Source organism: Photinus pyralis, unplaced genomic scaffold (genome assembly GCF_008802855.1).
Source record: "Photinus pyralis isolate 1611_PpyrPB1 unplaced genomic scaffold, Ppyr1.3 Ppyr1.4_LG3a, whole genome shotgun sequence".
Classification (NCBI taxonomy): Eukaryota; Metazoa; Arthropoda; class Insecta; order Coleoptera; family Lampyridae; genus Photinus; species Photinus pyralis.
The window spans coordinates 14072852-14086539 of record NW_022170509.1 but is presented as its reverse complement, the minus strand read 5'-3'; the positions used below and the strand labels follow the sequence as shown (position 1 = coordinate 14086539).

Genomic DNA, 13688 nt, shown 5'->3' with positions numbered 1-13688 from the left:
CATGCAAGTGGTTTTCATGGGTCGCTTCCTTTAGGAATATTAATGTTACTTCAAACAAAATTATTTATGCGCCACTGTAATACAGCACGCCCCTGGTGATCAAAAATATTGTAGAAACATGGCGACGGTAATATTGTGGGCAATTTTGCTTTAAGCTTTTAGGAATTATGATCCGAGAGGTATTATAGATGCTACACCCTGTATCGATATCGCACGAAAGAATTGTGCGTGGTGAATCTTGAATTTTTCCACCGTAAATACTCGCAAATTCATTTCTCGTACACAAAATGGCAAGTGTCTGCTTTTATAACTTCGCTTAAATTTTAGCACACTTAAAATGGTACACGATAATTCGCAAGAATCAACTTAGGATGAAACTTCAACGCTAGAAAAAAATCTCACGCACGAACAGTGTACGTGATCACTCGCTAATTAGTCTTGGAATATAATTTTTCACGCAGTTAAATAGTACGTTCACTCTTTTTTCACTCGGTAGAAATATCCTGAACGAAACGATCTCGACTAGCGTACCCTTTTAAACGAATGGTAAGCCCGCATTTGAAGCACGCTCACGGCTTTAAACAGAATGGAACGAAACTCTCGAGAGATCGCTTGCTTTCCTCAATACGTTCTTGTTATCGCTGGTTATCGCCAGACATACTTTCGTTTACGTTCGCTATGAAGCGGTACATGTGTCAATTTTCCTACGCTGCACAAAATACAAATTCGGAAAAATACTTTTTTCATTCTCAAGCGACCGCCCGTTACAGGCTTCCTTTTAAGAAAATTGAGATTAAAAACTTCTTTCTTAAAGCGCCATTTTTATACAGAGGATATAATGTAAATTCGTTACTTGAAAATGGTCATTTGTGCCCATTGCCAATGGCAAAAAAGCAACTACAGTTACAATTTGACACCTAATAGTAGGGCTCGAATAAAAGCAACTACCGTTGCAATGAAGCTAGAAGTCATAAAAGGACCTAATTAAAGATACGATGCCAAAATTAATATTTTTGGTATGATGCTGGTGTTTCTATTACCTTGCGTAAGTATGCGCTCTATTCAATTTAATAAAATTGAAGAAACAGCGTAAGACAACGTGTCCTGAAAACAATATTTCGTAATAAAGCGAAAATATGTAAATAAAGTAAAAAATCCCGTTCTCTAAGTCGAAGGGGAAACTGAAAAACGCATTGAAACCGCCATTCTAAAATGTGACATGTTAATTTGGAGTAGGTCCAGTTTCATTCCCATTTGTCGATAAAGTTGGTGGAAATGTATTCCCGGCGAAAATGCATTTAACGGAATTAAGTATTTATCAGACTATGTATTAGTTAAACAAGTTTCTGCACCCGTTAGCAACATCGTAAATACATCCCAGAAGCAAAATACTTTGTTCTTAAAAAAAACGACTACAAAGTGCGGCGCTAATGCATCTCTTCTGTCGCTATATTTTTACGGAATTTATAGAAAACGCACTCACTATCCGGAAATTGTAGAAATACATTTAGGGTTTGATAAATGTACCTTTTTAACTGAAATATAGCAGGTATTTGTCATTTATACAAGTAAAGTTACAAGCGTAAACGAATTAAGTACATAACTCAAGTTGACCGCAACTTAAAGTACGTAGGTAGGTATGCGTTCCGACGTCAATACAAAACTAATGATAAACTTTAGTCATCTCTCCACTCAGTCTCGTCCACCCTTTACTTAATCCGTTAAATTATGAAATGTGTTTCAAGTTATAAAAAAGCGAAATTTATTTCTTGCTGTTTGAAATTTCATTTCGGAATTGGAAGAGCAGCCAAAATTTTAAATTTCTACTATCAAAGTTTCGGATTGAAAATATGTCTTTTCGTGATCTCTGCTTCAAATTATTTCTTGTTCATCTTTGGGGCTCCAAATTCTAAAATCCAACGTTCAAAGTGGAAATTTCATTTCCGAATCACGTCATTCTCATTCAATTCCAAAATTTTAAAAGTTTTGAACTTGATGTTAGAGCTACCACGGTTTTAAAGCTGCGAGGGTGTCAAAAATTCAACGTCAAAGTAAAAATGTGCCACTAACGTTTTCTAGGAGTTTAGAAATCAATACAAAAAATTCCTTTGGGCATACTCTTTGTAATTAGATTACAGTTTTAAAAACGGCTGTTTCTGGGGCTGCATATTTGTGTTGTGTGGAAAGTCACTTATCCCATATTTCAAAGTTTTCAGAAAAAGTTCCACAAAAATACTGACATATTTTTTGCAAAACTGTACGAACATGTGCATTTATGTGCATGTTTATTCATTTTAGTGCACAATTCAGCATTGCATATTGCATTAGATATGCGGTTTCTATTATAAATTATCGATGTGCTTAAATTATGCTGAATTGTCCCTTTCCAGAGTTTATACATCCAGAATATTTAGACCCTTAATGTATAAAACCACAAGTACATATTTTATAGGGATCAAAGTGATTCTGTGTCACACGGTGTATAAAAGGCTCTCCACGGCACTGTAGGTAACCATAAATTTAAATCAAACGGTGTCTGAGTTTTTTCGAAATTTTTGGAAAGTATACCCTGAAGTATACTGTTGTGTAAACGACGTCATGTGTACGCTATTTTGGTCTAAGCACCGACAATGACAAGACATCCTCGGCTGCCCCATTCCAAAACACAGTAACCAACATTTTTTTCGAAAATGAGTTATCACCTTCATGTAGATACTGTGTTAATTCTGCATCTTTCCAGCCATCCAGGATAGCTCTATCTATTGTCGTTACAGGGATAAATTTTACCAAAACCCAGTATCTGCACCAACTAATTGAATATACCATTTTAAAACACAGCAAGTGAAATTTGCTGACACTAAACCACAGGCAAAACACAGTATGTGGTACTTACTGTGTATTGGCATAAAAATAAAATTAAAAATTTTTACGAAAATTCAATCACAACACAGTATGTGGTAGATACTGTGTTTTGGAATAAACTACCGCATGTCATGCGCAAAATGAAACCAACCGCCCACCACTCTCAAGGTGAGTCTACTTCATAGATTCACACTCTTGAGATGTGAATTTGTCGTCACCTATTTTTATTACTTGCATTTTTATATTAAATTGAACTTTATGGTGTAGTTACTGTGTTTCATTAAACCATCTATTCATTTCAAAACACAGTATGTACCTTTTTTCGAAAAAAAATCAAAAAATAAAAAAAGTAAAAATTTGTCTAAATTCTAAACCCTCTATAGGTCCCTTATTCGTTTTAACTGAATGTGAGAGTCTTCACATATTAGACGTGCATGTGGTCAAAGTTTTTCTTAATTTACTCAAAAGTTAAAAAACAACACATACTGTGTTTTGGAATGTGGCAGCCGTCCTGTTTATGAGAGTAATTCAATTTTATTAAGTGTAAATCTGGGGGACGAATAAGCGCAGAGTTTGTTTATTGTACTTGAATTTGTTATCTCAGTGTCTATTTTTCCTTTTAGAATTGTTTTTTTTCTAATAAAAATAATATCTTATTTTAATAATTGTATTTTAGTGTGCTCATTTGATGCTTCACTTACACTTGTCATAAGACCAGCAAATAAAAAATACAAAATGGACAGATACAAAAATATCAGAGAGCACGTTTTTTTACATAAGACTTAAAAGCAAAGAATGGTAGTTGAAGCAGAGAATGATAGTTGCAAATCAAGGTTTAGAATCAATTTATTTGATTCGTATTTTTATTCAATAAACACGTTAATCATTCGTGTCGATATTCTTTCAACATCCCTCTTTTATAAAAGCATAGTAAGAAATAATACATTTCATGTACACTCCATTATACATATCGAAGCTTTGTACGCAACGCTACGGCACTTTAGGTAACCATAAACGGTTTTTGAGTTAGTTCAGTTTTTTTTTTCGAAATTTTTGGAAAATATACTTCCTTAAACAGTACATTATTTGCACTGATCGTTAGAATTTCTATTTCGCAATATAAAATGTGATTCACCACCCCTTTATTTTTTTGTTATGTTATTGTCTGTTACAGATTTGCATAACGCGCCCTTTTGAGATTACAAGATTGCGACCCGAAGTTCAAACGTAAATTTTGCTACTTTCGTCTATTAACGTTTGATTAAATACTGGTTTTCGATACAATATAGATACTTAATAGCTCCGTTGTTTATGCGAAAGCCTGTTTTAATACAAATCCCTTCTCCGACTAGGTGTTGATCCCCTTGTTTTACTAATAAGTAATTTAAATTTAAATATTAACATAACAGATTTATATATTTCACCGGCGTGTTATATTGGTTTCCAGAGTAAATGCTGTGTTATTCAAAATTTATTTAAATAATTTTTTGGAGTTGTTGAAAGTGATCAGGGCTGCTGAGATTCATAAATTAATAAAATTAGGTCATTATCGGGGATTTTTTTCATTATACCGGAGGCGTGACGTATTTTGAGAAATTTATCATCAAGTATATATAGTTATGCTAGCTGGACAGGTAATAAAAAAAGAAGGTAATAGGTCCCTAAGTGACCATTTTCACAGCTAATTTGATTTCAATATTATGAGGATCTTGGCATAGCCATATTAAAAAATACTCCTAACGTGCTAACACAAATTTAGTTCATTAACCAAAACTTTAATATGACGATAATAAATAATCCAATTAATTCAAAACTCAAGAACCTTCTTGAGATAAGTTCGTTTCCTTAAAATACACAAAAATATGAAACCTAATTTGCCACTGGAAACTCTTCACAGATTCACCGTAACCGTAACATTTTCCTTCGCAGTGGAATATTCCCCTAGAGTAAGGTCACGTTTGTTGGTATGTGCACCTTCTTTCTTTAAGGGGACAAAGTGTGGCAACTAGAGATGTAATTCGTCCGAGATGAAATAGTTCTAGCCCGCGCATCCAACAATCTAGCACTAGGTCAAAGATACCAGGGGACAAGTTCGTACTTCTGATGTCGAGGAAGTTTCATACATATGCACCCTATTTCGGAGAATTTATCGCGATTTACTGACACTATTATCAAATGCTTTATCTATATTAATTCTTCTACAGAGATAATAAATTAACCTCAAACTCGAGATCTATGGAAGTGATTCCGAAAGTGAGTGTATTTTTTATTCTTTCCTTCAACCCATATTTCGTTGATTGTTAGAAGCACAAGCAACCTTCCATACTACATTCCGTGAATGCTATAGGGAGCAGTAGATTCGTTATAATTAAAAATGTATCAGAGATCTCGATCTCGGATCTTTTTATATCTGTTAGAGTTGAAAGCTATCGTGACCATCTAACACTTATTTAGCAGTAAGGTCTTTGTCTTATAAAGGTCGTTTTATGCTCAAATCCTGTCCACTCTATAAAAATGTAATGGGCATAAAATAGTTGAAAGATTCTCTCAATGCAAGCAAATGTAGCTATCTCAAATTCTGATCTCTTTCAGCTTTTGGTCGATAAAGTTAATACGTGATGGTTCACTTTTAGCAGGTTTTATGTGCGATGGGGTTGGAATAATTTTTAAAATTAAATATTAGCGGAAAAGTTTTGTTTCATAACAAGGGTCTGCTTAAACATACATGGTTTTCAGCAGAATTATAGAAAGAACCTGACATTTTCTTTCGTGTATATTAAATTAATTAAAGGGACGTAGAGTGATTAAAAGCTAATTAGAATGAATTATAAGCAGTAATGTGTGATGCTCGGAAAATGTCTCTTTTTTCAGATCAAACCTCCCCTCAAAAGGCCGAGCCCCACCTTAGACGTCAAGTCTACACTTGTGTTTTAACTAAAGTTTAGGTGATTGATGAACTGTCAAATGGGATGCTCCTTGAGTGAGTTATACAACAATTTTCACAACCGCAAAGCATTATAAAGTTTCCGTTTTTGTACGCCTGTGGTTGCTGTGTCGCGGTCAGTTGCTTTTAATATAACTGAACTTTGAGTACAGAACTGTTCAAAGCTGTAGAATAATGCGAACTACTGTTTTCTACAGTTGTATAAATTTTATCATAAAGGGGGTTTGTTTGTAAAGTAATCTACTAACCCTCTGTTGTGTACTTTAGAATTACTTGTGAATTGGAGGAAGTCCCGAAACGTACAAAAACTGTTCTATATTATAGTACCTATACCCGTATGTAATGCGGGAAATCAAATTCTACGAACTAGCAAATTCTTTTGTGAAGTAAAATGTAGTAATGCATTATTTACTTAGGTTAGCTGCCTTAGCCACTAGTTCTCTTAAATTCAAATTGTCTAATACAAAAGCTATTCTAGCACAATAGGCATTTATGACTAATTTTGTTTATAGGGCACTAAACCCTTTAGATTTCATTTACGTTTTTGCTAAGTACCTATCAAAACTTGAACAATTTTGGATAGATAAAGCGTCGTTACCGCCCTGAACTGCGTGTCAACTACAGCGCACGGTTTTCGGCCTTTGAATACTTTAAACTGGAATCAGTATAATAGCAAAGGAACCGGATCGACACGATATCAATATCCGAAGAGCCTAACAGGCGCCAAACTCACAAGTTACAACACACTTTTCTTGGAGCCATATTTTTTTAGATTGATTTTTTATAAGCTTGGATTCTTTCCATGCACAAATTACCGGGTCCGTGACCCTAATAAGCCCTCCCAGGTATGATCATGAAATTGATAGAAATGGATAGAGAGCACCTTAATAACAAGTTTTCAATTAAAAAATTTGCGGAAGAAGCCCTAAATCTTAATTGAAGTCTCATTTCATTTTCTGGAACTCTGGTGTTATTTTACGTATGTCACATCATTTAAGTTGGCGAAACTGAAAAATTTTATGTGACAGTTTTTTCTTTATCAAATTTATACAAAGGTGATAGCTAATTTTTGTAGGAGCTTATGTTAACTTCGTCTACTAAATTGACATATGCTGGGTTTAATGTGTATATTAACAATTAATGTAATAAAAGTAGCATACCATGTATAATATAAAGTAAAAAAGCAGGACACATGTTAATAGTTGTATATCGTTGTTTAACGTTTAATAAATCGTGGAAAAATAACATAACCTCTTAAGAAATTAAAGTTGGCATTCACTACCACTACCAACTGAAAAACAATCATGAAATTTGGAGCATTATAACCTCACTTTCGAAGAAATGAATTGAACTTTTAATTAAGGTTGTGGAAAATTTAGGGCTTCTTCCGCAAATTTTTTAATTGAAAACGTTTTATTAAGGTGCACTCTATCCATTACTATCAATTTCATGATTTATATATCAAGTGTTCCTTCAATGCCCCTCTACCACTGGAGTATATTTTCTATAAGGGCAACTTTGGAATGTCGCTAACATTGCGAAGTGGGAGAATATAATGGGTGTCAATATTTTCATTTCCACATAATGTTTTTTTGCCTGGGAATAAAATTTTCTAATTCACTGTATATAATGTAGATCAGGTTTTGTAAACGTAGGTATAATTTGTTGTAGATTTAAATTCAGAATAGAGGGAATATACTTTGGCCGTAGACAGACGGTACATTTTTATGAGTGCAGAGTGCGTTTGAAGTCGTTGTGAAGCTCGTATGCTAATCGCAAGTTTTTAATGCACACTCCCACAACCTTGCGAAATATTTTCAATCAATGCAAGTAAATCGATACCAGTGGCGTACCCAGGAAAATTTTTATGAAGTAAGAAACAAAACCAACATTTTTTACAGTCATCGTATGGAAGTAAGATCCGGTTTCAAAAAATCAACAATTCAGAAGAATAAAATGGAGGGAACACAAGTTAGTGAAGACATCGTATTTAGTCAAGAAAGTCAAGACGTCATAGAAGCCCCGCAAGTACAAACAAAAAATGGACCTAACAATTTTGGTAAAATTAATGCAAGAAATGAAAGGACAAGACCAAATGGAACAAAAAATAGAAGCGGGACAAGAAGAAATGGAACAAAAATAAAATCAGGACAAGAACAAGATGGAGCAATTAAGAAATGATATAAGAAGTCAGATAGAAGAATGCGAAAAAAGGTTCATCGTGCAAGAAAAAAAGATTGAAGTCTTACATCAGCAGCATGTTGGATTCACGCAACAAGTAGGCTACGAGTTTAGAAAAATGGAACATAAGATTACCAGAAACGGAAAAATAACTGATCAAAAGAGAAGTGTGATAGAAGTTATAGAAGCACCCTATATGAATTTTTTGAAATCGCTAGAGAATTACTGGATGAATATGCACCTACAAGAAGAACAAAAGAGGAATATAATGGAAGAATGGCTTGGTCAGACCTACACCAAAAACAGTGGAAAAATGTTGGGGAATTCAAGAAAGGATTTTTGGAAGAATTTTGGTCAACTGAAAAACAAAACAAATTCACACCGAAACTTTATGAAGAAACGGAAGATACACGGACCATGTGTGGTATTGGGTATCGAAAACTCCACATTTGGAACCAAGAATAAATGAAGATATATTAATTGAATCACTTCCCCAGTGATGTCCAGGTGGACAGCGCAAGCAAAAACCATAAAAAAGTTGAAATTTTGGAAAAAATTCAAGAAAATAGTCGAGATTACGGAAGAGATTCGACAGGGCAGAACCAAGAGATCAAGATCAACGTAACTGTCATAACCGAAACCGAGAAAACCAAGACAGAAGAGAAAATAGAAATAATAATGAAAGAAAAGATAAAGATCAGAGAAATTACCAGAACAGAAACAGTCACGTTCAAGAAAATTAATAAACCGTGAAGTCTGGGGGTATTCCATAACCCATTTAAATGGACGAGTCCAATTTTGGCACGTGCAAAGCTTGAAATTCAATTTTCATGGGACGCTTTTTATAAATTTGGAAGAATTTGTTCTTTGTAAAAGCCTGGAATATACGTGTAACTAGCTTGGTGTTGTATACATGGTACCATTTCGGAGTAATATAATGGTCCTAATTTTGGCTGGCACCCAACTTAAAACACTTGGTGAATCCCTTAGAAGGACTAATTTTTTACGTAAAAGTGCTCTTCGTTTATAAGGTTAATGGTTTCCTCCAGCCTTAGAATACGTCTCCTAAAGCTTGGAGCTGTAAGTTGTGTAGTGGCATCGATGAGTAATAAGTCTGGGGGGTTTGGGGGGTGTGGAATATCCCTCAGGGCGTATTAGTCTTGTGTTTATGAGCGTCATTCCCGGGAGACGACTTTTATAAGTTTGGAAAAACATATTTCCTTATACTTACAGGATTTCCTTGTTTATACAAGTGGTCTCTGTAACGTTTTTCTCTTTTCTGTTTCAACATCTAAATTTATCTTCCATTTAGAACCCGTTACGCCATCGGGAGACATTTCCTCTGCAAATCTGTTTAGTTTAAATCATAGAAAACCTAACCTATTACTTCTTTCTTTTGTCATATTAGAGATCGCGCTATGTACTTTTTTGCTTTTTAAAGCCTACTTTTTCCTCTTCAGAGAAGATTCTACTTTCATGGTGGTTACTTGTAAAAGATATGTAATACGGTCTCGCGCCTACCCTAGGAATTGCTGTCTCCGTTATCAGGGTCAGGATTAAAGCCTGGGTGACCACTCAATTCCAGGGTCAGTGGCAACAAGCAACCGGACTTAAACAGCTAGGGTCTTTTTAATAGGGCCCCTTAGAGAATCTGGGTCTTATAAGCTTCTAAAAGCTGTAAAACATTGGGTTTGTAGGAGAGCCCACGTGCAGGTTCTGTGGCGACTGGCGAGGCAGATGGAACTACCGAGCATGTGACGCTGTTGATCAGAGATAGCATCAGCTTATTGGAGACAGTTATTTGCAACCGGGGAGGGTGAAGCAGCTGAGGCTGAACAGGGTTCTATCCTATCCTATTGAGAAGAACGGTCTCTGAACCTAGTTTCGAAAGAAAGGGAGTAAGCACAATGGGCCTTTAGTGTGCCCTGGTCGGGCTCTCTTTATGAAGGTTTTGTAGCTCAGTGGTAGAGCGTTGGGCTACAAAAGAGGAGGTCGGGCGTTCGAATCTGGGCTGAGGTATGAATTTTTCATATGTGGCAGAGATGGGAATTCCCTTAGATCAGTTTCGAGCATTCTGTCGGCTACTCCGAATTAGGTTTTCCTGCAGTTTTCCTAATTCGTAAGGTAAATACCAGAGTAGCATAGATCAACGTAATACCTTCTGCGGGGGCACCTCTAAAAAGCAGTATGCAGGTCACTCTGTAATTGGGCGTAAGCCTGTTGAGGGCCTAGAACAAGAGGGGCAATAAATAAACAAATAAATAAATAAATAAACAAACAAACAAACAAACAAACAAAAACAAATAAATAAATAAATAAATAAAATAGGAAGTTCGCCGTGATAAGCGATTAATATAAACAAAAATGAAAGTTTGTCTGTCTGCTAGTTGTCCATGAATTAATTGTGTGTTTATTCGAACTCATTGTGCGACCCAGATAGAGTACTCACGTCAGATCTTTCTATTCGTACCCAAGATTTATATTGGAATTTACGGACGTCGATTAATACCACGAGTTTTCAAATTAAGTAATTCCAGAGTAGTCCTCTAGATAGCGGGAGCCGGTTGTGTTTGGGAAATTCATTTGTAATTCAGCTGGCTAGGCAGAGGTGTTTCGTGGGTGGGGTAGTGACCACATGCCATTGCACACACCAATATGTAGTTGTTAATACGGCGATAACCTCTTACAATTATTATTTAATGACTATGACTGTAGTGCACATATTGGACAATGAGCGACACAATTCTGAATTTTCAGAATGCACGTTCAATTTGGAATTTGTCCCTAAAAAGGGAAAATAGTCGGAGGATTACATTTTCTACTCAATATAAATGCTACGGACCTGAAAAACAATTGAAGATAGTTTCAATAAAATTGATAGTGAGTTTGTGGTGTATTAGTAAAATGAAAATCCTTTAATTGGTATAAAATTAGGATCTGATCAATGGTGTATTACATCACTTAATCGAATTTGGAAGGTAAGGCAAAGCTTTTTCTGTTTAACCCAAGTATTCTAATGCTATCGATCGATTCTCTTTGTTTTGACTTTTATGCATTTCGGCCTAATTGTGAGATTTACATACGAAAAAGCTTTCAATATTAAACCTTTAAACTACTAAAAAGGCGAAATTTTAATGCTCGGCCCATTTGAAAAAATATTTTATGAACCATTTACAACGCTCATAAAATATCGACGTTGAACTCCACCTTTCAAGATGAGAAAAAGCTACAAAAAATATATCAGTACCCTCAAACAAAATATCGTAAAGGCTCCCTGAGTAAGGGTTACTGCGGAAGGCTGGGAAAATGGCAGGGGTTGCGTGTTGAGTGTAAAAACTAACTATTTTCTGGAGTTATTCGAGAACGCCAAACTGTTGGAAAATCCTTTGACGCTTGACGAATTGTTCTGTTTAAGTTAAAAAATCTTAACGCCTCGCTTCCCTTTGACTTTCGAGGTGCTTAAATAATTAGTTGAAATTGAATTTGGGTATTAAAGAATTATACTTACACAAAAAATTCTTGCACCTTTCACTCGGCACCCTCGCCTAATTAGATACGTTTAACGCAGGCGACGTTTCAATTATAAAACCTTTTATTAAAATTGAGACACTAAATTTTCAAAAGTAAAGAACTTATTACCTCAATAAAAGAGATGACTTTTTTTGCATTACCCTAACTGCAGACGTCGGTATTCGATGGAGGTTACCGACACATAACGAGTTAGCAAAAAATACACATTTACAGGCAACCCTTAGTAAATGAGTTCACTTTTTTAGAAATGTAACATCTAGGTATTGTGCTTATTTTCAAGCGAAATGGTTGGAAAATTCGCATTCGAAACAGTTATTTTCCTTAAACAAATTAAAATCTAGACGCTACTCATACAAACTACCGAATTAAATTATGCGAATAATTAAAATTGCGCGTTTTGTAAACACACATCTTTCCTTATTAAGCGGCAGAGCACAGCGATGCTAGCTTTATAGGGGAGTCGATGGTGTCCCTCTGTCCGTCCGTCCGTGAACACGATAACACTGTCAAACGCTTGGACCAATTTGGTACTTTGCTTTCGAAAATGGTGACCAATATCGATATCGTAAATACATGTCTGAAAGAAATAATGATCTATCTACCTGAAGACACGAAATTTATTTCCTGCGGTACGTTTAGCCATTTTCCTAGCGAAATTGACACCTTAATAAACATTTCGCTCAAATTTCGACTTAATTTAAGTTAACCTATACTAATTACGATTTCTGACATCTAATTGTGACCAATTGAATATACCGGGTGGTCTATTTGCCCGAAGGAGCACAGGATTTATAATGGATAATTTTTAAATACGAAGTATAGAGAAAAAAAACTACTTCTTTTAATTTTGGAAATAGGAAACCATAAAACAAGGAGTTCTGAACAAGTTCTAATGGAGGCACGTATTGATCCTTTCTGACACTTTAACTCAAAAATTTTATCCACGCGATTATATCAGCAAGTACAGGTGTTCAAAACAAACATAGACAGCATTGTTAGGCACATAAAGGGCTGTTTAGTCGAATCTACCCTTCACACCTTATGTTCACTATATTGACTGCTTTTTTACTACCCTCGTCATTACCGTGTTGAGTATATTGTGTAACAAACTTAATACAACATACTGATAAATATTTAACAGTTCGATCATTTAGTGAATAAAGAACCCGCAATTACCATGAATGGGAAACCCCCAAGTTTAGACCATTAAGGAGGTGTTTACCTATTGTAAATTTGTATAGGGATGATAAACAAGCTGTCGTTACGCTGCATTCTGATACATTTGATTTGAAGTCTAAGATAAAATATCATCAAATCGCTTTTTTAACCTAAGAAACATGAATTAGTCATGCCTAAAGGGATTTTTAAATCAGATGGTAAGTGATTCTGGAAAATGCCATATTCATTACGCGAACGTTCCGTTTCACTAAAATCGTAACAAAAATCTATAGCCATACGTGTACAAAATTTATTACTTATTATACTAAAAGTGGTACAAAAGAAATGGGAGCAAAGACAATCCGAGTAGGTGTAAATAATTTATGTGAACGAAAATTACAGCCTTTTCGGCGGAATATATTACACTTTTATAAATAACGTAATCACAGGGCACCCTATTTATAAATGAAATTAATATGTAAATACCTGCTGCTCTCGAGACCGTCGCCAGTCCAAGAATGGCAATAATTATGGCGGGCTTATTTCGGTGGCCCACCATCTTGGCAGCTATCCGTCCTTTACTTAAGTACCATCCCAGGGCATTTGATCGCTCTGAAACAAAAAGGAAACGTAATTACTTTCATAAAATTCAATTACTTGTAGACGCCTTGCAAATTAAAGATGATGAAGTCACTATTTTAATTGTTTTGCAACTAACTTCAAATGTGCCAACGTTTAGCAGCATCCGTCTACTTGCGAAAATAACTTATTGAACAATTTACGTCATAGATGACTGCCTTTAATTTTCTATGTTGAATCATGTTTCATCCATTCCATAAGCAAACTATTATTAATCGTTTATGCAACACGACAACATATACTCGCATATAATTAAGGAACTAACTCTTAGAATAAAGTGATACGGGTTAACTCTTCAAAATTCTAACATCGCCTGCCGAAAACCCCCTTACAGTACTTCGCTTATCTCACACCGCACACTTTTATCAAAAAC

The 13688-nt window shown here is 35.2% G+C and overlaps 1 protein-coding gene across 1 annotated transcript in view; it reads right to left on the bottom strand.

Moving 5' to 3' along the window:
- LOC116165782 overlaps nucleotides 1–13257 on the bottom strand; it is a 199726-nt gene extending 186469 nt beyond the window's left edge. The window contains exon 1 of the mRNA XM_031480460.1: nucleotides 13163–13257. Coding sequence (XP_031336320.1) covers nucleotides 13163–13235 — 73 coding nt within the window. The 5' untranslated portion in view covers nucleotides 13236–13257. The remainder of the gene's footprint in view (nucleotides 1–13162) is intronic.
- Between the last annotated feature and the right edge of the window lie 431 nt (nucleotides 13258–13688).